The sequence below is a fragment of the Phascolarctos cinereus genome, unplaced genomic scaffold (genome assembly GCF_003287225.1).
Source record: "Phascolarctos cinereus isolate Bilbo 61053 unplaced genomic scaffold, phaCin_HiC Scaffold_5;HRSCAF=322, whole genome shotgun sequence".
In the NCBI taxonomy this organism is placed as follows: domain Eukaryota; kingdom Metazoa; phylum Chordata; class Mammalia; order Diprotodontia; family Phascolarctidae; genus Phascolarctos; species Phascolarctos cinereus.
In genome coordinates, this window is record NW_027555958.1 from 151525506 (window position 1) to 151550892 (window position 25387).

The 25387-nt window shown below is 42.6% G+C and overlaps 2 protein-coding genes across 5 annotated transcripts in view; one reads left to right on the top strand and one right to left on the bottom strand.

Moving 5' to 3' along the window:
- Positions 1–68: 68 nt before the first annotated feature.
- On the bottom strand, positions 69–5969 carry SMPD2 (sphingomyelin phosphodiesterase 2). The gene is given in 12 exon segments (XM_021008173.2): positions 69–208; positions 211–480; positions 600–765; positions 950–1054; positions 1187–1319; positions 1585–1667; positions 1939–2028; positions 2925–3018; positions 3316–3392; positions 3507–3603; positions 5381–5535; positions 5684–5969. Coding segments are annotated over 11 exon segments (1287 nt in total). The 5' UTR covers positions 5437–5535; positions 5684–5969; the 3' UTR covers positions 69–92.
- Positions 5970–6218: 249 nt separating this feature from the next.
- The window catches only part of PPIL6 (peptidylprolyl isomerase like 6), a 60759-nt gene continuing 41590 nt past the window's right edge, over positions 6219–25387 (top strand). The window contains exons 1-2 of one of the 4 annotated variants that reach the window (XM_078155199.1): positions 6219–6586; positions 23711–23806. In XM_078155199.1, the coding sequence (XP_078011325.1) occupies positions 6446–6586; positions 23711–23806 (237 nt within the window). In that variant the 5' untranslated portion in view covers positions 6219–6445. The remainder of the gene's footprint in view (positions 6587–23710; positions 23807–25387) is intronic. The other 3 variants (XM_021008175.2, XM_021008174.2, XM_078155198.1) reach the window with 3 other exon arrangements.

Here is a 25387-nt window from a genome sequence, read left to right on the forward strand (position 1 = left end):
GGGCTTATAGAAAGAGCCTCCCACTTTACCCTCCCCTCCCACCTCCGATAAAGAGAGAGAGCCAGAAGTGCAGATAATAACTGTTTATTGTTTTATTTTGATTCTGACTGTATGGAGGTACGTAGAAGGGAAGAGGTGGAGCTCAGCTCCACGGCTTCAGGCTGAACCTCTTTAGCCATTTCCATGGCCAGCTCTATCTCAGCCTGGCCTCATACAAGGCCTTACTTTCATGAAGAGATGTAAGATATAGCCCACCTGACCCTAGAAGCACTATCGCTCCAAGAATCATAAAGAGGGCCTCAGCCACCCAGGGTATTTCTTCAAACAACATAGACCCCACTCCCAGAAACAACAGCAACAGCCCCAGGCTAAACAGGTGACCAGTAGAGTAAACCCACTGGCGGGCTCCAGCCAGGCCCAACCCCATTTCTGTCCATGCCTCGTGCAGCACACCCATCAATGATGCCTGTGTTTCTGCATCTGAAATAAAGTGGACATCAGTCAGAGGTACAAGGAGGGAGAGGGAGAGAGGTAAATCTTTGGTCTAGAGATGTGTCACAGTGGGAATGGACAACCCAAAAGGGACAGGAGTGACTCACCACGTGCTGAGTCACGATTCTGCTCAATGGGAGCAGGCCTTATAGACAGTGTGGCCATCAGTGCCTCATGATCAGAGAGGGGAATGCTGCGGCCAGTTGTGTTATCAGAGACATTGCCTGTAGTGGTCGTAAGGGTTTCACAAATGATGCGGAACCCAGAAATAGCCTAGAAAATAAAAGCTAGAGTTAAACCACTCAAAATCCCCCAACAAATCCATTCACTTGCAAGTTGGTGGCCCTTTAGACCCCAGATAACAGACAAGACAGAGGACAAACAGGAAATCTGAAGGTGAGAAATCTGGGGATGATGGGGGCCTTGGAGAATGTTGGTGCCAGAAGGGAAGCCTGACCTTGAAGAGGATATAGTCAATGCGGACTCCCCTGGGAAAATGCTCCATCTCACGAGGGTTCACAAAGCAGTTGTTGGGAACCATGGTGCTGCCATCCTCACAGCCCTAGAGAAATAATGTGTCCAGGTGCAGCTGGCTCAGTGTGGGAAGGAATGAGGAGTACAACGCATAGGACAGCAGGGTATGGTCAGAAAAAGGATTTGGAACTGAGAGTGAAAATCAGGACAAAGTACTTACCTGGAAGTCTTGGGTCTCAAGGTAGGAATCTTCCAGGCCTATCCACTCCTTTATGAGACGGTAGCCTATGTCTCCTGGGTGTGAGTTGAGGTCCCCACACAACAGAACCACATCGGCTCTTCTGGAAGTATGGCTAGGAGAACCCGAGCATGATGAGAAGGAGGAACTTCTCTCCACTCCTCTCCCTTACAGCTCAGAGCCCCCAGACATGCTTCGGCCTTCTCAGGTTCTAGACTCGGACACAGGGGTGAGAGCTTAATCAAGTCCAAAAATTACCACTCCCTGGGACTCCCCATCCCTCCAACTCGGGGTGCAAGCAAGCCCATTAGCCCAACCCCCTCTAGGCTCCACCCTTGCTTCCTCTATCCTGCTCAGTCCAAGTACCACAGCTCACACACTGGATGAACTGAGCCAGTTCCCAGGCCTGGGCCACTCGATGGGCAAGGTAGTAGTCATGTTCTCGACTGTACTCAGCGTGGAGCTGAGGGCCAGAGAGAGAAAGAGAATGAGAGAGACAGATAGACCATGTCCAGCTATTCTATGTCCTCTTGGGAGGGCAGGAAATACAGGAAAATATGTGGCTAGAACCCTTCTCCTCACAAGCTTTCTAAGAAACCTGTGGGATCCTCTCCTCCCAGGAGGTTCTGTTGCTGAACCTACTACATAGAGCTGGGAACAGCATCTGGGAACCAGTCTTTGCATTTCATTGTTGGCCCTGCCTTGCCCTGCCCTGCTCTGGGGTTGTTACTCACATGAGTCACATAGACATTGACCAATATCCCACAGATCTCCAGAACCAGCATGCCAACAGCTTTCCCACAGAACCAGTCTCCATGATGTATCTGGAAGGAGGAGGAGCATAAGAGGGTAATTTCAAATGGAGTGTTGCTCTCTACCCAATACTCAGCTTCATCTCAGAACCAGTCCCACTTTCCCCAAAATGACACAAGCTGAGTGCAGGGTATTTGGGTTAGATCTCAAACCTGGAGTCCATAGATTTCATAGGGCTTGTCCCAATGATTTCAGAGTTCCTGCTCTGTGGTTTCTTACCACAGAGACAATTTAGTCTCATTTTATAAAGTAGGGAACTCAAGGTGAAAGAAGGATCACACAGGGTAGTGAGAGAAGAGCCCACATCTGAACCCAGGCCTTGTAAACCAGCACCTCCTTTGTTATAACAGGCTGCTTTTACTGTTTATTAAACTCTTCTGTGAGGTCCCCTGGATCCCTAAGTAAACTGCCCCTTCTGATACTGCCCACAATTACTTCTTCCTAGTGGCATTTTCAATGATACACCTGTGCTCTCTGGACCAAGGATGTTGGTCCATTCTTCCAGTCCCAAGTTCTCTCAGCCAACCAGGAGTGGCACTTGTGGTACTTACTCTCTCCGCAATTAGACGTAATCAAATAACTAGATAACTAACTTTTATCCCCTCCCACCAAGGGACAAACAAGAAAATACAAAAATGTAAGAACAGTTCCCATTATTAAAAAATTAGGATAATTAAATCCAGGACATAGATTCACCTTTCCCTTTCTCCCTCCCCCCACCAATTTAAGACAGCTTTTTCTTTATATCCTGTTGTTCCCTATGGGGTGGGAGCAAAACAGGGGGTAGGAAACAATACAAGGAGCTTGCCTAAGCCCACAAGAACTATCTCAGTTGCCCTCCAAGCACCCAAACTCGGGGAAAGGGGAAAGGAAAGGTAGAGGTGCAGTGATCAGAAAAAAGGCTTACCTTGTAGGGATAGCCGTTGAGGCTGTACGTATGCTGGAAGATTTCCTGGATTGGATGTTTGGAGAAGACACAGAGGCCACTACCGATGAATCCACTGAAAGCCAGATCATGCCTTAGTGGCCAAGGAAAGGGGGCTCCCCTCCCATTCCCACCCCTTTCTCCCTCTAGTGCTAGAATATGGTGCCCCTCACACTCCCTGGACAAAGCTCAAGGCCATGATCTGTGCCTGGGGGCGGAGGAAATACAGAGGTGGTGATAAGATAGCGAAGATGAGCAGAAAACACTCTTCTGTTCCTTTTCCTCTACTCCCTCCCACACCAAGCTGGGAGGATGGGAGGAAAGGGGGCAGGAAGGAGATGGTGAACTCGGGAGATCCCTGGGGGCTTCTCACCTTCGGAAATAGTGGGCCCAAGTGTAGTTGGGCAGCAGTTTCTGTCTTAGTGATTCAAAGTCCCGTTCACTCCACACCTGAGGATGACAGGATGCTGGCTGCAGCTGCACAGATGGCCTCTAGCATAGGGCAATTTTCCCCAGACCCTCAGGTTCCCTGACCCCTTCCCTTCAACCACCTCACACTCATACCTCCTGCAACAAGGCGAGGTCAAAGTTTTTCTGGTTCAGTAAGTCCCCCAGATGCTGCACCCTGACCTGCCGATGCTTGCTTATGTAGGGAATAGCCCTGGGAAAGATAAGAACATGGTTGTGAATGGGGGGCTGGGGATGGTAGCTTTTAGTCTTTTTTGTTGTGTAGTGGCCCATTTTCCCAAAAATGACACAAGCTGGAAGCAGGGTATTAGGGTTAGATCTCAGACCTGGAGTCTATGGATAGATTTCAGAGGGTCTCTGAATTTGGATGGGAGAAAAATAAATCACATCTTTATTTTCACTAACCTGTAACTGAAATTTAGCTATTTCCTTCAATTATTTAACACTACAGATGGACCAGAATTTAAGAATACTTCCAAAGGACCAAGCTGTGTCAACTGCTCTAGTACAATTTGTTTTTTATCCACAAGGCAAAGAAAATAGAGCCGGCAGGGTGCAAATGTTTTTATTTCAAAGTAAAATTACAATTTATTGCATTAATTGACATGCCTGTTCCTTCTAGCGTTTTGCAACATGATTCGGAGAAGGGATCCCTAGGATTCACCAGGCTGTCAAAGAGGTCCAATAGGTAAAGATCAAATGAATCATGTCTAAGGGCTTTGCCAGCCTTAAAGCGCTACATTAGCTACTGTTATTACTACCAAAGCTAAGTATTGCTGCACAAGACTGTCTCCCAGGTATGGGGGTGGGGGAGAGGGAAGGGCGGGTGTGTGGAGGCAGGACGTCATCCTTGAAAGACAGACCCCACCTCCAACCACCCGTCCAGGTTTTTGCAATGCGCAGAGACAAAGGATATTCATCAGTCGGGTGCCACCCCGTCTTGCCCCCTTCCTTCCATGCAGGCTTTTTGCATTGTGCCCCTTTTCTCACCATCAACCCCCCCATCCAGGTTTGTGCACCACAAAGATACAATGGATCTGTCCACATCTTCCTATGTCCTCACACCTGTCTAACTCCACCCCAATTTGGGCTTTGATAGAACGCGGAAACCATATAGGTCTATCAAGTATACATCTATGCCCTTCACCTCTCCCTTTCCCCATCCCCATACAGGATTCTGCACCAAGCACAGACAAAGGACATACATCTTACCGGGTCTTCCTGTGTACCCCACCCCACCAGGCTTTTGCACCGCAGAGACAAAGGATTTACATGGGTCAGGTCCTCCTTCCCCCCCCCACCTCCCAGTGCAGGGTTTTGCACCGAGTATAGACAAAAGACTTACATTTGTCAAATCCTATTCCAAGCCCCCCACTCCGACACATACACACACACACACACACACACACACACACACACACACACACACACACACACACACGCCTTCCTCATCCAGGCTTTCCACGGAAACAAAGGATATACGTCTGTCAGGTCTTTCTATACACCCCCCATTCCATCCAGGCTTTTGTACCTCGAAGTGACAAAGGATTTACATCTGTAAGGTCTTCCTATGCACCCCACCCCCATCCAGGCTTTTGCACCCCGCAAAGGACCATACATCTGGCAGGTCTTCCTATGCCCCCCCATTTCCATCCAAGCTTTTGCACCTCGAAGAAACAAAGAATTTACATCTGTCAGGTCTTCCTATGCCACACCCCCATACAGGTTTTTAAGGATATATATCTATAGATATAGATATAGATATAGATATAGATATAGATATAGATATAGATATAGATATATCTGACAGGTCTTCTTATGCGCGTCCCACCCCACCCCCCCTTCCAGGCTTTTGCATCCCACAGAAACAAAGGATTTACACGTCAGGTCTTCCTATGCATCCCCCACCCTCAGACTTTTGCACCTGTTAGGGACAAAGGACATCTATCAGCCTATCCCCCGTCCCTCACCAGCAGTTGAGGTTGAAGACCTTCAAGCGCACGGAGGAGCCAGACTCGGACTCCATGGTTGCCAGGACAGAATGCCTAGGGCCCAGGACCTGCGCTGCCTCGATCTCCCTGCACGTCCCTTAGGACGGCGACTTCGTGCAAGGACCCTGCCAAGCCTGCGGAGGAGGAGGAGGGCGGGAGTAGCACACAGGTGGCCCCCTCCACCGCTCCAGTAGGACCCTGCCCGTCCCCCCATGCACCCATCCCCCCCCTTTAGATGACCGAAATGCTCCCTCCCCAGCCCGATCTCCTTCCAGGAGTGACCTCTGGCAGCTTCTAGACGAGACACAGCGGGCTGCGGCGCGGGATGGGGCAGGGGGACCTGGGCGAACCCCTCTCCGCCGGAGCCCTCGGAGCCTCTTCCTTCCGCGTCTGCACCGCACCCGGTGCCTGGTCGGGGCCGCGCCGAGTTGCCGCAGACTTGGGGGGGGCGTGGAGACGTCGGCGCGCGCGCAAGGGGCGCCCCCAGCCCAGCCCCCGAGAGGGAGGAACCGAGAGCGCGCGCCCAGGGCTCCCCCCGCCCCCTCCGCGCTCGCGCTCCCCGAATTCTCCTTCCCCCGCCCCCACCATCGAGGGCCCGCGCGCGTGGCCCCCTCGGCCCCGCCCCCTCGCCTCTCCTCGTTACCTAGGCAACCATCTATCTACGCAACCTTCCCCCTCCCCAACTCTCTCAGGGGAAAGCAGTGCGGATCGCCGCCGGGTGAGAAAACCGATCGGCGGTCAGGCCGGAAGGGAGACCGGCCGAACAAAATAGGAAGTTGGCGGTGTGAATAAACGCCCCTTGGGGACCTTCCTAAGTGTCATGTGAGGGTGCGTGGGCGGGGCGCCTCGGACCACTGCGGGGTGGGATGGAAGCGACTGAAAAGAGCTGCGGGTCCGTCTCGCTCTAGGGCTGCCCCCTCCCTTCCGAGTGGAGGGGGCAGCCCCTCCGGGCGCCGCGGTTGCCATGGGGACGGCCCTCTGTTTGGTCTCTCGGCCCGGAGAGGCGGCTGCGCGAGAGCGTGCTCGCCGGCGAGGGAGGGGGTCATGGACAGCCGGCCCACCGGCCAGCCGTCCGTGCCTCACCCCTGCCCCAGTGTGAAGCAGCCGCCGCAGGTGGTGCTGCAGCTGAAGGTGGTGGGGCTGTTCAAGGGCATCCCGTTTCAGATCGCCAGGTGCACAGCAGAGGTAAAAGACTCGAGGCCCTAGGGGGGCACCTACGGAATGGGGGGCTGAGGAGGGAGGTGCGAGGGGCCGAGCCCCGGCTATCCGAACCCCAACTTGTAGATCTACAAAACGATGGAGCCCGGGGCTAGGTGTGACTCCACCCGCAGTCCAATAATAGCGACTTGGGACTTGGATCTTGAATTTTGCTTTTAGGATAAAGGTTCATAATGCTTAAGATAAAAGTATTACTAGAGAGCCACCTAGGCAGCCTTACTTTTTCGGAATGATTTAATAACAATAGCAACCACAGCAACAGCAGTAATAATAAAAGCCCAATGATATAATAGCGTTTATACAGCGCCTACAAATGTGCCAGGCACGGTGCTAAGCGCTTTATAAGTATTATCTCATTTGATCCTCACAACAACCCTGAGAGGTAGCTACTGTAATTAAAAATTGTGAAGTTGGGAAATGTTTGCTGTGAAGCCATCCACAGCAAAAAATGCTTCTGAATCAGACATTATCTTTTTGTAGAGGAGAGAAACAGTGGCTCCTTACCTCCCTGATGCCAGTTTCCTCATGTGTAAAATGGATTTGGACTCGAGGGTCATCCTGTGTATATTTTGAAGCTGAAGCTTAAACACTTTGGCCACATAATGAGAAGGTGGGACTCACTGGAAAAGATCCTGATGTTGGGAAACATTGAAGGCAAAAGGAAAAGGGAATGGCAGAGGATGACATGGTTAGATAGTGTCATAGAAACAAGGAACATGAACTTGGACAGATTTTGTGAGGTAGTAAAGGATATGCTGTGGTCGATGGGATCAAGAAGAATCTGACACAACTGAACAACAAAAACATTCTTCATACAGTGTTTGCACCTAGTTGTTTGCATTAGATTGTAAGCTGCTTGAGGGCAAGGACTGGTTTTGCCTGAGTATCCCCCAGGGCTTAGCTTAGTTCCTGGTACACACAGGTGCTTAATAAAGTGATTGTTGACTTGACTGAAGTGCCTTCCAGCTCTAACACTGTAGTGCTATTGTGAGCTTCTCACTGGACACCAGTAGCAAATGACAACTTGCAGATATTTTCTTTCTTCTTTCACTCCCCAGTGGAGGAGGGTTTGGGGACAAGGTAGCAGCCGGGAATCGGAATTCAAAAAGCAGCAGATTTCCTGGGCACGTGGGACAATTTTCTGGCTCCTTACTTTCTTCCCTGGGTTCAGAGTGTCCTTAGTAAAGAACAGGAAGTAGCCACTGAGCCAAGCAAACAGCCTCTAGCTTTGTTCAGCTCTGGAAGCAGTGACCTGCCTTGTTAAGAATCACAGAATGTTTGAGTAGCTCAGGAGTGTGCTGGTAAACTTACACCAGCTCTCACAAAAAAAAAAATGTCCTATGCACAACACACTTAAAAGTTTAACCTGAATTAACAACATTTTCTCCATCATTTTCTTAAGTCTAGACAATCAACAACAATAAATCAAGCCCCAATTTGTAGCTTTTGAGGTTCACACTGCAAGTTTTATAATCAGCTCCCCAGCTAGTCTGGGGAGGCTTCTGCTCTTTGGAAGTACCGCATCTAGGAGACAATAGGTCAATCAGCAAACATTTCTTTGGTACTTTCTGTGTGTCAGGTACTGTGCAAATGGAGGGGATACAAAAAGACGCAAAAGACAGTCCCTGTCCTTCATAAGCTTACTGTTGTACCGAGAAATCAGCGAGCAAGACCCAGACGTAATTTAAATTGTGGATTTATTAGCGCATGGCTGCAAGGGGTCGAGCTAGGGTTTATATGGAATAGAGCATAGGAAAGAAATGCCAGGAACACTGATGAGGTAATCTGAAGGTGCAGGTGTCTTTGGGGGCTATGGATGGGAAAGTACAGGGAGTATACCAGACAGGGAGGGGGATGGATCTTTGGAGTCTGGCAGGAGGAAGAGTCCTTGGGCTGGCCAAGGACACCCCTCTCCCTCTGTCTTGATGAAAGAATGCTCTGCAACAAGGGAAAGCTTTCTCACAACACAAGAACTTACTAAGGAATTGGGAGGCTTCCAGAGACATGATCTGAGGGCTGGGTCCTCAGCAGCCCAGCTCTGTGTAGCTGTACCAGGGAGAGAGATAAGGGTCATGCTGAGGCCCATGTATGAATAACTGCTAGGCACAGTGTCCTTGGGCTGGGGAGTGGTTGTTAGAGACAGTGTTTCTAAGACTAGGGAGAAACTGGGGCACAAGTACAAGCACAAGCACCCGAGCACCCCATTATTATGGGTCAGAGATCACACAAACTAGACCAGGTGTCCTGGTCTCTGGTATAAACATAATTATATAACGCAATTATATTGCAAGCTTTCTTATCCATTTGCATTGGAGGTATGGGCTATTTTGAGCTATGCAAGAGTACATTTCACTATTGTTTAGATTTAGGAGGAAAGAGGTGTGGGGCAAGATTAAGCACCAACTATTGCTTTCCATGGCTTAAAGGGCCATACTACCTAAATGGTAAAATAATGTTCTGTATTACAATCTAATGGGAAAGACAATATACAAACATAAAAAGCAAACTATAGACAGGATAAATTAACACAGAGATAATTAACACAGAGAAGGCACTGGAATTAAGAGGGGTTGGGGCCAGCTTCCTGAAGACCTTGGGATTTTATTTGAGACTTAACTGAAGCCAGGGAAGTCAGTACCTGGAGTAGAGGAGGGAGAGTGTTCCAGGCATGGAGAACAGTCAGAGAGAATGTCGGGAGCAGAGAAATGAAGGGTCTTGTTCATGAAACATAAAACATGTTGGGCAGTGTGATATTCTGGAGAATGTTTAATTTGGAATTAAAAGATCCAAGTTCTAATCCCTCCCCTGTTACTGCTGCTTTGTGTGACCTTGGGCAAGTCACTTTACTGTGGTAGTGGAAGAGTTGAACTGAAAGTTCTCCTTTCCAACTAAATCTAGCTGTAGCGATTGCTAAGATCCTTTCCAGCCCTAAATAATCATTCATTTTACAGATGAAGAAGCAAAACTGGGATTGCAAACCTCACCCTCTCCCATTATTGGCAGTCCATTCCTCTTTCCTCTAGTTAAAAGGAGTTGAAGTAGGATTATTAAGGATCAAAAAAGATGGAGGTTAGGAGTGGGAATGGTAGAGGGTTTTGTTTTATTTTAAACCAGGCCCATTTTCCAAAAACTTGAAAAGAGAAATGCTTAAGGTAAAATATTCACATAGCGATATCTAACTTTCTGCCCCCAAATAATTCCTAAAAACTGTGATTTTGGGGAAGAATTTTATGTGAATAAGTCTATAGCAATCACTGCATCTGAATCAGACATTAACATTTTAGCAAACACTCTTACCAAAAAAAATCAGTTAAAATAAGCTATTTCTGAGACAAAACACATTTTCATTCTTGAGGATAGAAGAAAATAAAGTGAGAGACAGTTAACAAACTAGACCTCTCTTGGATCCAGGATTCAAAGGCAAAACTACTTCTTGCCTGTTTCAAATTCCTCTGTCTTCTGTGGTACCTAGAGGGGATGGGAAGTGTATGTCTGGAAACAGACCAAATCAAGAAGCAGACATATGAAGGGTGGTTGCAGTCTGGCAAAGTTGCTGTCTTCAGATATTTGTGAAAATAATAAAAAGCAAAACATCAAAAGGAGCAGTAAACTGTATCAAGTTGCGTTAAATAGACGTTTAGTTCAAATATTTATTAAGCACCTGTGCGCAGGGCATTGTCCCAGGTAGGAGACAGATATGCAGTCCACAAGCATTTATCGAATACTTCCTACTCACAAAGCTATGGCTGGCTGAGCCCTAAAGATAACAAAAAAAAAAAGGCAAAAACAGTTCCTACCTTCAAAGAGATCCTAATCTAATGGGGGAGATAAGCTGGAAATAAGTATGAGGCAAATACTCTTAGACTGAGGTAATGCCAGAGGGAAATCATTAGCAGCTTGGGGAAAGGGAAATCTCAAGGGGTTGAATTTAAGATGAGTTTTAAAGGCCAGCAAAATGCTCCAAATTGATAATAATTAGAGAAATGCAAATTAAAGCAACTCTAGGCTTCTACCTCATAGCCATCACATTGGCTAGGATGACCAAAAAAAAAAAAAGAATGACAAAGATTGGAAGAACTTCAGGAAAACAGGACCATTGATATTGGAGCTGTGAATTGGTCCAGATATTCTGGAAAGCACTTTACAGCTATGCCCTGCCCCCAAAGGTTGCAAAACTATACTTACCCAGATACCCCTAACTAGGCCTACCTCTATACCTCAAAGAGAGGGAAAGGACCTAGTGTTTAAATAAGGTTTTAAGTTTGCAGACTGCTTCATGTTTATTATATTCTTTGGTCCTCATAACAATCCTATAAAGTATTATCCCCATTTTACAGATGAGGAAACTGAGGCTTATAGAGGTTCAATGACTTGTCTGTGATTACAAAGCTAGCATCTGAGGGTGATTTTGAACAGGTTTTTCTGACTCCAAATCCATCACTTGATCCCCTATGCCATCTTAACTGCCTTTGTACAAAATTTGTAGTACCATTTTTATGTAGTGGAAAATAAGGGATGCCCATCAGTTGTGGAGCAAATTATGGTATGTGAATGTTATAGAATACTATTGTGATGTAAAAAATGTCAAAAAGGATAGTTTCAGAGAAACGTCGGAAACTTTTTTGAAGTGATACACAGTGAAGGAGCAGAGAGGCAAGAGAACAATTTATACGATAACATTGAAAACACAAGCTACTTTGAAATCTATCTGATTAGTGCAGTGGGACCAAAGACAAAGCCTGTGACCCACCTACTGATAGATGAGGGACTCAACATGTAGAATAAGACAAACATTTTTTAACATGGCCAATGCAGGCATCTGTTTTGAGTGAGATGAGGTGTCACTCCAAGAGATACATTTTATAGACCAGAGTGCGATAAGACATTTCCTATATTATTGTGTATCACAATTATAAGTGCATTAGAGGTGCAAAACAGAGTGGTATATGAAGCCCTAGGCAAAATTATTGTGATATGTGAGTGGGGTGGATCAAAGGTATCACAGAGGAGCATCTGAAAAGGACTTTTAAAGGAAGGATAATTCACCTGGTGCAGAGGGTTGAGGGAAGACATTACTGGCGTAGGAATCAACAAGAACAATGTGGAAAAGTATAGCGTGTATTCAGGGTACAATTAGGCTACAATGTAGAGTACACTGGAGGGAAGTAAGATTAGGGCAGCTGTGACTAATAGGGAGATACTGAAGATTTTTTAAGTGGAATGTCATGATCAGATAAATGTTTAAGGTGCAGCCTGATGTTTCTATAAAGGATGTGGGGGAGGGGTAGCAGGGAGAATGCAGGGGAAAGATCCTGGAATCATAGATTTAGAGCTCTAAGGACTTTAGGCCATCTAATCCAACCCCCTATTTTATATTCAGGGAAAACTGAGTCCCTAGATTAAGTGATTTAGCTAAGATTGCAAGGGTAATAAATGAAAGAGATAGGATTTGAATCTAAGTCTTCTGATTCTGTTTATACTGTAGAAAATTGTCTTTCTTTTATATGAGGCCTGTGCTGGTCCTGAGCTGCTACTGCCTTCCTCTCAAAGTTATCTCAAAGTTACATATTTATTGTGTATATATTTGGGATGTGCTTATTTATGTACATATCTCCCCAGATAGAAGGGATGCTTTTTCAGGAAATGGACTATTACCTGTTTGTCCTTCCTAGCACAATGCCTGGCACATAGTAGATCCTTAATAAATGCACATTTATTATTAGGAGGTTGTTTTTATAATCCATATGAGTGAGAGCCTGAACTATAGTGGTGGCAGTGAGAATAGAGGGGCTAGATGTAGGATCTTATGTAATGGCCATAGAATCAGTAAGACTTGATAAGTGATTGAAAGTGAGAGGTGAGGGTGGAGCCGAAGAGATCATCAACATTTTGAAAGCGGGAGACTAGATGCCACAGGTAAGAGATAGTGAACACAGAGAGAGGAACCACAGGTTTAGGGAGAAATTCAGTGCAATCAACAGTAAGTTCCTCTTCCGTGCTATCTCTGCAAGTGAGGGAGAAGGAGATAGATGGTTTCTTAAATCAGGATGACTTTGGTCTTTGTCCCAACATCCAGCCTTAGCTGTGTGACCCTGGACAAGTCATTTAACCACTTAATGCCCCCCCACCTCTATTTTGCCTGAAAATTGCAGAATAGTTATCAGGCTGCATTGGTAGAGGAAATATCTTCATTAGAAGTTCTCTGCAGTAATGAAATCACAGTTCTGGGATCCCTGCTTTTCAAAAAAATGTGCAAAATATTAGAAGTATGACAAAACTAAAAGTCACTGCCCTCAAGGTACTTACATTCTACTAGGGGAAATAACAAATAAGTAAATACAAAGTAGTTTGAAGAAGAAGATGACATTACTAACTGGGGGGATCAGGAATGATTTCACAGAGGAAGAAGTACCTGAGTGGGAGGGAGCCTGGAAGGAAGATGAAGAAGCTTTGAGACAAAATATAGGAAAGAGTATGTTCTAGTCGTTGGGAATGACTTATGCAGAGGTATGGTGTTTAATGGACTGTATGTCTGGGGAACACATAGTAGTTATTATAGTACAGCTTTGCTAGAACATATTATATACAAAAGGGTGGTAATATGAAATATAACTGAAAAAATAGGTGGAAGGTATATTCTGGAAGGCCTTAAATGCTGGGCCAAGGAAATTGAAATTTCCTAGAGGAAATAGGGAGCCATTGATGGTTTTTGAGCAGTAGTACAGTGATACATCTGGTCAGACCTATGCCTTGGTAAGATTATTTTGGCAGCTATGTGATAAATGAATTAGAAAAGGAAGAAAATGGAAGCAGCAAGACCAACTAGAAGGTTCTTATAATAGTCCAGAGCCCAAGCTAGGATGGTGGTCACGTGAGTAGTGAGAAGGAGGTGAATGGACAAGATAGTATGAAGGCAGAATGAACAAGATTTGTCAGCCGATTGGATATGAGGTGTGAGGGAGAGGTAAGGATCAAGAAAAACTGACATTGTGAGCTCGGCTGGCTGGGGAAGATGCTAAAGCCCTCAACAGATGTGGAGGTTTCAAGGAAAGGTGACTTGGGGAGAAAGATGGTACTACCATTTTGGATACCTTGAGTTATCCTGGTGGAAATGTCCAGTGGGAAGTTGGTGATTTACTTTTGGTGTTCAGGAGAGAGATTAAAGCTGGACATACAAATTTGTGAGTCATCTGGGTGGAGGTAATTGAACCCATAGGAATTGTTGAGATCACCAAGCAGAGGCCACAAAAGACCATAAGATTTAGCAATGAAGAGATCATTGTTGGCCACTCTAAGGCCTTGGACTCAGTCCTCTTTGACGCCAGAGCAAGGACTCAGCTCTGAACAGGATTAAGCCAGCAGTGCTATTGCTCTGACCCCAAAGCTAATGGGGGACTCAGAACCCCAGACAGGCATCATTGCCTCTGAATCTGCTGAGCCTTCCAGCACCCTGACAGAGGAGGCTGGAGTCAGCAGCTATCAACTATGGGGCAAGCCTCCAGCTATGTACCCTACAACCAAACTGGGGTCTGTAGCCCAAGAATCACAGGAGGGCAAAGATCAAACCACGCCCTTGATCAGATCACATAGAAAGCACTCAAAGAGGCAGCTCCCTGGCCTAAGGCACCCTGTGAATGGGTGAGAACTTGCGATTGGGCCTAGGTGAAGGGAAGGGGAGAGGGGCAGAGGAATGGATTCCATTAAACGTAGAGCATTGGTGCTGAATGTGCCCTCATGTCATAAGACTTTCTTTGTAAAGAGAGGATGAGGAGCAAAGAGAGGAAAAGGTCTGAGATAATAGGGTAGAGGGAAATGCGTAATTGAACCATAAAAGTGAAGGTGATGGATTCACCCATAAAATAGAAGAGGATAGCAAAATAAATTAGAAAGTAGGATCCAACACTATCTCAATATTATTGTTTCAGAGCTAGACAAATCTAACCAAATCTAAGCAAACAACAAAGAAGTTAAGGAACTAAATAGAATTTTAGAAAAAGTTAAATATTCTAGATTTCTGGCCACTGTTGAATAGAAATAAAAAAGCTTACATATGTCTCAGCTGTGCATGGCATTTTTGCAAAAAAAAAAAAAGACCATGTATTAAGGAATACAACCTCCTCAAAATTCAGAGAAGCAGAAATATTAAACATATCCATTGCTGGTCAAAATGCAATAAGAATTACATTTAATAAAGAGCTATTGAAAAGACTGTTAAACATTAACTGGAGACTCAACAACTTAATCCCAAAGAATTAGTGGATCAAAGAACAGGTAATAGAAACAGTAGTTAATTTCATTAAAGATAATCACAACAATGAAACAACATCCTAACATTTTTGCAGTGTAACCAAAGCTAGGGGAAATTTTGCATCTCTAAACACTTTTATTAACAAAAGTAGAAAGAACAAACACATGGGCAAGCAACTAAAAAAATAGAAAGTCAACAATTTTTTAAAAGTTCCAAATAGCCAGTCAGTAAGCATTTATTAATCAGCTATTATGTGCCAGGCATTGTGCTAAGTGCTGGGGATACATTGCATACAAAAGGCAAAAGACAGCCTCTGCTCTCAAGGAGCTCATAATCTAAATAGAAAATCCTTAAAACAGAAATCCTTAAAATCAAAGAAGAATCTTTTATTAGTCTAACAAAATTTAAAGGTAATCATTTAATTAAAAAATAAAACCAAGAGCTGCTTAAAAAATAAACTATTAGCTAATTAAAAAAAAAAGATTTTTTGGGCAAGGCAGTTGGGGTTAAGTGACTTGCCCAGAGTCACGTAGCTAGTAAGTGTTGTATGTCTGAGGCCAGATTTGAATTCAGGTCCTCCTGACTCCAGGAACGGTGCTGTATCCACTACACCACCCACCTGCCCCAGCTAATTTATTTTTTACAAAGGAAAACCAAATTACCAGTATCAAAAAACAGAGAAGTAAAATTTATTAAAAATGAAGAAATCAAGGATATTATGATGAATGTTTGCAAAATATAAACTACCCAGATTGATGGAACAAGAAATAGAGCATTTAAACAACCTCATCTCAGAAAAAAAAAAATTGAATAAGCCGTAAATTAATTCTCAAAGCACAAAATCCGAAGAACAGATGGTTTACACATGTATTCTATCAAACACTCGAAGAACAACTCTATTACACAAACTGCAAAAATAGTAAAAGAAGAGATCCTACCAAATTCTAAGAAAAAAACATTGTCTTCATACCTAAACTAGGGCAAGTGAAAACAGAAATAAAACTATAGATTAATAGCCCTAATGAACATTGATACAAAAATTTTAAATAAAATGTTAGCCAAGAGGCCACAGTGATATACTACAAATGTTATACACTATGGCCAGGTTGAATTTGTACTAAGAATGCAGGGTTGGTTCAATTTGAGAGCAACTATACACATAATTGGGCAGTGAGGTGGTGCAGTGGATTAGATCTCCAGGCCTAGAGTCAGGAAGACCTTGAGTTCAAATCAGGCCTCATATACTCATTGGCTGTGTAACTATGGGCAAGTCACTTCATCCTGTTTGCCTCAGTTTCCTCATCTGTCTCTAGTGTCTTTGCCAAGAAAACCTCAAAAGGGGTCACAGAGTTAGACATCACTGAAAACAACAATAAACACAATTCATCATGTTAATAACCACAACAACTATGTGATTATGTCAACAGATATAGAAAAAGGCTTTGACCAAATACAGCACCCATTTCTGTTAAAAACACTAGAAAACAAATGGTCCTTCCTTAATATGATAAATAGTATACATCTAAAACCAAGAGCTAGCATATGTAATGGGGATAAAATAGAGTCCTTTCCAGTAAGAATAGGGATATAAGGAAGATGTCATTGTCACATCACTATATCGTATAGTGCTGGAAGTCTAGCAATAAACAATAAGACGAGAAAAAGAAATTTAAAAAATAAGCACAGGCAAAAAAGAAATCATCACTTTTTGCAGATTCTATGACTGTATACTTAGAAAACCCAGAAGACTCAACCTAAAAATTAATAGAAACAAAAACAAAGTTGCAGGATATAAAATAAATCCAAGTAAGTCATTACCATTTCTGTATATCACCAACAAATCCAGCAGGAAAAGATAGAGAATTTCTAACTGTTCTATTGAAATAACTATAAAAAGTGTAAAACAGATTTGTCAGGGAGAACAAAAAAGTCATTATGTTTGTTGTAAGCCCCTTGAGGGCAAGAACTGTCTTTTGCCTGTGTTTTTATCCCCAGTGTTCAGCACTGTGCCTGGCACGTAGTAGGAGTATAATACATGTTGATTGATTGATTCAAGGGAAATAATGAAAAAATGTGAAAGAAAGAGGCCTACCAGTACCATATCTCAAACTGTATAGTAGTAGTAACCATCAGAATGCTTTAGTACAAATTTTAAAAATTGAGAAGTTGATCAGTGGAATAGATTATGTACATAATATACAGAAGCAAATAAACCTTGTAGCCTAATGTTCAGTAAACTCAAAGGTCATAGCTAACAAGTTGAGAACTCACTATTTTACAAAAACTGCTAAGAAAAAATGGACAGCAGATTGACAGAAATTAGGTTTATTATAAATACCTTTCACCATATACCAAGATAAGCTCCAAATAGATATATGGCTTATTGAAAGTCAGGTTCATTCAGTAACCAATTGTTCCCAGCCCTGCTTGTGCTGGGGAAAGGCGACATCAAGATTTTTTGCATTACCTGTTTTTTGTCACCTTGCTGGGGGAGGTGTTGAAAGGGGGAACTGAGATGCCAAGGCCCAACCTCTTTTAATTATGGAATTGTCTTTATCTTGTTATGAAAGTAACCAATAAAAGCTGACCCCTCCACCTTGAAACCATCTCTGATCTCCAATGATTAGCTTATCAAGGGATTGCTACTTTGATGTACTTATAATAAACTACTTTTAATTCTCTTTGTCCTGAGTTTTGTCTCCTTAATCTGGATAAAAGCCCAACTAATTACCTACATACAGAAGTTTACATCATAAATGAGAGGAACAAGGAAGAAATTATCTTTCATATCTATGGATAGAGAGGAGTTCATGACTAAACAAAAGATAAAAAGGATCATAGTTTTGAATATATACAACGTAAAATTTTTTGCACAAACAAATCAGTGCAATTAATGTGAGAAGGGAAATAGTAAACTGGGGAAAACATCTTTGCTGTGAGTTTCTCTGATAAAGACTTCATTTGCAAGATATCTAAGGAACTGATTCAAATTGAGGTTAAGTGAGTTGCCCAGGGTCACACAGCTAGTAAGTGTTAGGTGTCTGAGGTCAGATTTGGACTCAGGTCCTCCTGACTCCAGGGCCAGTGCTCCATCCACTGCACCACCTAGCTGCCACCTCAAATTTATAAGGGTAAGAGCCATTCTCCAACTTATGATATCAAAGGCCAAAATCAAGCTGTTTGTAGCCATATGAAAAAATGGTCTAAATCACTAACTAGAGAAAAGCAAATTAAAGCAGTTGTGAGGTTCTGTCTCATCCTCAATAGACTGGCAGAGTTGACAAGAAAAGAAAAACGACAAGTGTCATGGAGAAACTATGTGAAAAAAGGCATATTGATGCACTGTTAACAGAGTTTAGGTTGGTGCAGTGATCTTAGAAAGCAACTTGAAATTATGCCTCAAAAGTTACCAACTGGGGCAGCTAGGTGGTGCAGTAGATTGAGCACCAGCCCTAAAGTCAGGAGGACCTGAGTTCAAATGCGGCCTCAGACCAAACACTTGACACCAGCTGTGTGACCCTGGGCAAGTCACTTAACCCCCACTGCCTTAACAAAAAAGTCACCAATTATGTATATATACAGCAATGCCACTATGAGTCTTATTCCTCAAAGTGATCAAAGAAAAGGTAAAAACTCCTATAGATAAAACAATTTATGGCAATTCTTTGTAGTGGCAAAGAACTGAAAACTAAAGGGGTATCAGTCAGTCAACAAAATGGTAGATGAATGTAATAGATACTATTATGCTATAAATAGTGAAGAAAGAGAGGTTTAGAGAAAACTTGGAAGACTCCTGTGATTCCTAGTGAAATGAGCAGAAAACAATACCATATGTCAACACTGTAAAAACGAAGCACTTTGAAAGGCTTAAGACTTCTGTTTAACAAAATGACCAACCATAATTCCAGAGGAATGATGAAGAATGCTCCCTGTCTCCAGATAGAGGAAGATGAATTTGCAGAATGAGTCACATATTTTTTCCAATGTGGTTATTTGTTTTACTTAACTATGCATATTTGTTATAACGGTTTTTGTTTTGTTTCGCTTTTCTGGTAGTGGGGAGGGGAGGTAAGAGAGAGAAAAAAAATAAATGCTTCATAATTGGTGTGGGGGGAAGCCAGGAGGAGCTCAAAAATGCATAATTCAATTAAGTGGTCCAAGACTAAATGTGACAAACAGCCTCTTACTCCTCTTTCCGGCTAGTTTATTTCATTAAATAGGGGGTACACTAGGACTGAGACTCTCACATTCACATTCCCACTTTCGGATCAGGTCCACCAGCTTGGACATGTGCCATCCCACTTATCTCACTTTTTCTCTCTCCTGTATATAACAAATTCTCTCTTCATTCATTCCAAGTTCCCACAAGACGCCAACTCACAGGCTACTAAGCATTCAACACAAAAGCTAGCTCTCTGTCCAAATGTCTTCCTTCATTACACCCAAGGCATTTTCTAATATCTAAAAGCCACCAACACCAGTCTCCTTGCTACTTCCTAACACTCTTCAATGACCCCAAGAAATAGCAAACAGTCAGCTTTGTGCCCCCTAAGTCTCAGGCACGCAGCCACTCCTTTGCTATTTGGCCCCAAATCATTTGCAGCATCTGATCTCTGCCAGTGAGCAATGCCTCAGTCTGAAGTTCTGAGTTTAAGAAGAAGGGAGTCGATGTTGTCAGCTTCTCGATTGTCTCTTGCTGGTCCTGGCTCACGTCCCCATCTAGGTTACCTCTGGGAACATCAGAGTCTAGGTCTCCACAGCAAAAGAAAAAGGGTCAGGGGGTCAGGTTATTACAACATTAAATATAAGACAGGTTTTATTTAATCTGAAAAAAACATGTTACCACAGAAAGAACTCATCTAAAGCACATAAATAATTTTTAAAAGTCTTCCCTTCCTTTTCTTTCCAGCTTCTGTCTTCCGGGGGGGGGGACGTGAAAGAATTCCCTTCTGATGCTACCAGTTCTCTGCATCTTCATATTTGCTAGAGAACCTAGCAACCCATCCCTCCAGGTCTCCCTAAGTCCTTCTATAGCCCCTTTTAAAGGCCAACCCCAAGGATTCATTTTAACTCAAATGGATAAACTAGCTGAAGACCCATCAATCATCAGAAGCAGTGTGCTATAAATTGGGGCAAATTGTATCCAGGAAAAGGTAAGGAATTTGTACCTCATCTAGAGATATCATCAGTGTTAGAATAAGGCTTATCTGTGGGGCAATAATGACTTTCCACTTTGTTAAACAATTGACAAAATCAAATGGGTAACTGAGACTCAGGACAATACCTTAATTCACCAAGCCATTTGACTTCCCAGAATCCCCTTTCCTTTATCAATAAGGCAGAAATGATATCTGTGGTCCCTAATGGTTGCTGTGATGATCCAGTGGAATGGTGTATGTAAGGGGCTCTGTAAGCTTTAAGAAAGTAAATATTATCTGTCATTATTAACTTCAGAACTTAAAGGGCCTGTGACTTCATTAGTGTAGGTACTCCCTGCTTTATAACTTAGCTGGTCATCTTAGAGAGTTGCTATGTCCAAAAATAATTTATTACCCTTACCACCAACCTGGTGATGAGCCTCTATGAACTTACCTAGATTCATCCTCAAACAATAGACATGTTAGGCCTATGTTTCCAAGACTTTCTAGCCAAACTTTGATCTTTGCCACCATAGTCTTTAAGAATTCAGGGTCACCTCTGCACTATGATGAGTCATGGGAGTAGGCCTTTAGTGGAGTACTATAGAAGGATATCATTATATTATGGATGTGAGAGCCATTTGAATAGAGGTGATTGTTGAAGTCATAGGAGTGAATGAGTTTATTAGGGATACAAAAGTAGAGTAGGAAGAGAGGAGGATCCAGGACAGAACTTTGAGGAATACTCACATAGTGTGTGAAGATGAGGGGAAGACAGAGGAAAGTACGGAGGAATAAGAAGAGAACCAGCAAAGTATAGCAGTTTTTTTTAAATTTTTAGGCAGTTGGGGTTAAGTGACTTGCCCAAGGTCACACAGCTAGTAAGTGTCAAGTGTTTGGTCTGAGTTAGATTTGAACTCAGGTCCTCCTGACTTCAGGGCCGGTGCTCTATCTACCATGCTACCTAGCTGCCCCTCAAAGTGTAGCAGTTCTGAAGTAAAGAGTAAGACAATATCTATTTAAGTAGGAGTGTAACTATTTCCTGGGGGGATAATTGGCAGTATCTGATAATGCTGAGATATGAAAAGATGCTGGTAGATTTGGTATTTAAGGGATCATTTTTGGTAGATTTAGTAGCTTGAAATACTTATTAAGGAAACAGTAAAATTGGGCTTAGACAACTTTTTAAAGAGGGGCAACATTGTATGGGAGTAAGAGTGTTGCATTTAGAGTCTTCAGGATATGAGTTCAAATTTCAGCTTAGTCATTGATTACTATCTAATCCTGAGCAAGTCATAGACCTTCCCAGTCTCTGCATTGAGGTTGAGAAACCAACCAACAGAAGACCAGCTCATTCACTCCCGTATCAGGTTAGTGTAATAATCCAGGCCTGCACTAGGATCCTGGCATTGTCAGAGGAGAGAAGGGAGCATATACAGAAATGTTATGAAAATGAAATCTGCAGGACTTGGCAGCAGATTGGATATGGAAGGGGAGAATGAGAAGTTGGGATGATGCCGAGGTTGTGGGCCTGGGTGACCTGGAAGATAGTGGTATACTTGTCAGTAATAGGGAAATTTGGAAGATAGGAAGGTTTGGGGGGAAAGATAAGAAATTCAGTTTTGGACATGTTGGATGCATGTGACCTACATAGACAACACAGATATACCCTATGGTTCTTGGTCCACGATGGCATCCTGGAATATTGGCATATTTATTCGCGTTCAATGTGCTGGAATTCACAGAAATCTTGGTGTTCATAGATCCAGGGTCAAGTCAGTCAACCTTGATCAGTGGATACCAAAACAAATACAAGTAAAATTTACTTATGATGAAATTTGATGTTGTTTAAATATTGATTATAAAATATTTGTGTAAAATATTTCTGAGACATATGTAGCACCTGAGAACTAACATTAAAAGGTATAACTGAAAGGTGTATCTATGTCCTTTTGAAGGTACTTCTACTTGACCTAAGATCTAAATACATAAATATATATAGTAGGATTTTGATGATTTTTCTCCTTTACATTTTACTAAAGTTAGAAAAAAGTGATAACCAAAAATAATCAATTTACTTCCTTGGCTTTTTGTAAAAAATTCTCTTAGAAGAAACATTTTAGGAATATTCTATTTGTAAAACTCATAAGTCAAGGAATTACTATTTATAGTATTTATAGTAACTATTTCTCTTTTGGGCAGCAACCCTGAGGGTATTCCCCTCCCAGTTTGATTTTTTTTTTTTATTAAAGGGGCCATCCCTTAACTCACTTCTTAAAGAGGCCTATTCACTGAATGGGTGTTGCCTCACTCAAAGTGAGAACCTGAAAAGACCTTAGCTTAAAAAGGCCAGGGTCTCCCATTGCATCCTGGGCCATCTCCAGTCATCCTGATGAATATCTGGCCCCTGGACCCAGATGGCTCTGGAGGAGAAAGTGAGACAGGTGACTTTGCACACTCCTCCCTTACTCCAAACAAAGTCAATTGCAAGTCATGTCATCATCTCCCTAAGGTTGTGGTCCTCTTCTAGAATGAAGGACAACCAACACAAAACGGTGGAGACAGATGGAATTTTTGAAATCAGAGGGATCTAAGTGTGTTTGTAAGCAGGTGGGGAGAAGCCGGTGGAGAGAGGGATTATAGTCCTACATGTAGCACAAGGTTATGTTCATTCAGTTTGGGGCTTCCTCCACTTTTTTGTTATTTTCTCAAAGCGAGGCTTTTCTATAATTGCTAGACATTGAAGAAGATACTGACTCAAAGAAACAATAACTTTATTTTACTACAGTGTTGATTTTTCATGTTTGTGAGTTTTCTTCTAGCATATGAAAAGCTATTTCCTTGAATTTCATCTACTTGTACCTCCATTTATAACAGAAATTAAGATCTGTAAAAAATAAAATCATTTAACAAATGTGTATTGTCTAAATAAACTAATGGTCTTTTAATGTCATTCTTCCCTCCTCTTAAACTGTAAGCTCCTTGAAATCAGGGACTGATTTATTTTAACTTTGTAGACCTAGAGGCTCACATAGAGCCTTACACATAACTATGTGCTTCATAAATGTTTGTTGAATTGATCTATATATGTTTATAAGAAAACTAAGTTTCAAAAAATAAATTTATATGTTCTTCAACTAACAAAGCTTATCTATAAATAGAACTTTCAAAGAATGGCTTAAAGTAATTAATATATTTCAATTTCCATCCCCTACTTCCCAACTTCCAAATTTTGCTGGGAGGAGAAAAAGGTCTTAGGGAGAAAAATGGGTGTGGGTTTTTTTGTTTATTTGCTTGTTGTTGTTTTTTTAATACCCCCTGACTTTAAAATACCTAGACATTTTATATCTCTGGGCAGAAATCATCAATGTAGACATACTTCTAGAATTCCAGAAAACCCACTAAAAAAGTTTGATCTGCACCATTTGATGACTTACCAGGTTTAACAGTGATTTCTAAAAATTTTTCGTTCATGTTGTCTTGTTACAAGTGCATATAGAATAAGTTCAATGGTAATTAAGGGGAAATTTGCACTAAAAGAACATGAACAAATCATAAAACTACTAATATGAACCTGTAATGAATATGCCTAGGCAGACTAGAAATTATGCAAGACCTACGTGAAATAGTATAAAATAAAGGTGGAATAAGTTTATCTTAAGAGCAAAGTCACTGAAATTTTTTTGTTTTCATTTTACAATCTAGTGTCTGAAGAGGGCTCATCCAGACAAATTTAAAGACCCTATAATGGTTCCTCTTCATGAATTTGCATGGCATGAATTTCTACAAGAGACGAAAAGGGTACTTTTTAAACTTTTTTTTTAAACAATGAAGTTTTATCTTAATTATTTCTGTTTAGAGTTGACTGAAGTGTGAAAGGGTAGCCTTTTTCATACGTGCATGTTATTTGTTAGTTCATATGCTTTTCAAGTTATTTCCATCAGGCTGATGTGAAAAAGTGAAATACTTGTGGGCCTTTGGTCTGGGGACAGCCTAATAAAGGTAAGACTTGACAGGCTTGTGTTCTGTGTAGTACTTCTCAGCGTAGTAATGGGATGTCAGTGAATGTTAATTGATGATAATGATTATAATTGTTTACGGTAGTAATCATACTGCTTTGATAAGAATTATAGTTAACTTGTTTGTTTGCTGTTGTCCTTTATATTCAGAGAGCACCCATATGACATTACTATGTTGGGGTCAAGGTACGGTGTGTCCTACTGTGGCCGATCAGATCAATACAAGCTTGGAAGGCTTTATCACAGGTTGGGCACAAATAATCCATACAAACATTTGGGCTGGAGATGTCTCTAAATTCTTCACATCTCACATTTCTTTTGAACTACTGTAATTGTTTTGCTCATAGAGAACTTTGGTATAATCAGAGGTGGGGAACCTATGGCCTCGAGGCCACATGTGGCCCTCTAGATCCTCAAGTGTGGCCCTTTGACTGAATCCAAACTTCACAGAACAGATCCCCTTAATAAAATGATTTGTTTTGTAAAACTTGGACTCAGTCCAAAGGCCACACCCAAGCACATGTGGCCTCGAGGCTGCAGGTTCTCTACCCTTGGACCATAGATTGGGAGACATGGAGACACTGGCACAGGACTGTCCAGCATGGCATATCCACATCAAAGGAGGCAAAATAGTCACTAGCTCTTCTTTGAACCCTGCCAGGATGTGTAATGGACTGAGAAGGCCTGGGTCTGGTCTGCAACTTCCACTCAGTCTTGATGCACTCGTAAGGAGCTCTAAAGCCCTTAGTTCCATAGTATTTTAGGGTATTTGCTGTGGCAAGCCTTTGTAACATTTAATAAATATAGTAGCAAGCCTCTTATGCAGATGAGTGAGAAAAGGACTTGGCTATATACCACCAGTCACCAGATGAGCTTTCATTTACACAGGCCTTACTGCCCCCCTGGGTGTGAGATTTATCTGTTTTATCAATCAGTCAAGCATTTATTAAGGGCCTACTATGTACAAAGCCATACTGGGCCAAATACTGGGGATATGGTGACAAAAAAGAGACATTCTCTCCCTGATGGAGGAGACAATTTGCATGACATATACAACCATTTACAAAAGTGCTAGGATGGTTATGGGGGAGGGAAGAAGAAAGTATGAGCAGCTGGGGGCAATTTGGAACGATCTCCTGTAGAAGGTGGTACCTGAGGAGAACCTGCAAGGAAACTAGAGATTCTAAAAGATAGAAGAGAAGAAAGATTATTTTCCCGGCATGGAGTCACTTGGGGAGAAGCGTGGAGGAGAAATGGACTCCCTTTTCAAGACTGTGAGCACTCTGCATTGATTACATTTGAGGAGCCACTAGTTTGGATCATGGCTTATATCATGCCCTTTGTTTTCTCTACCCATATTCCC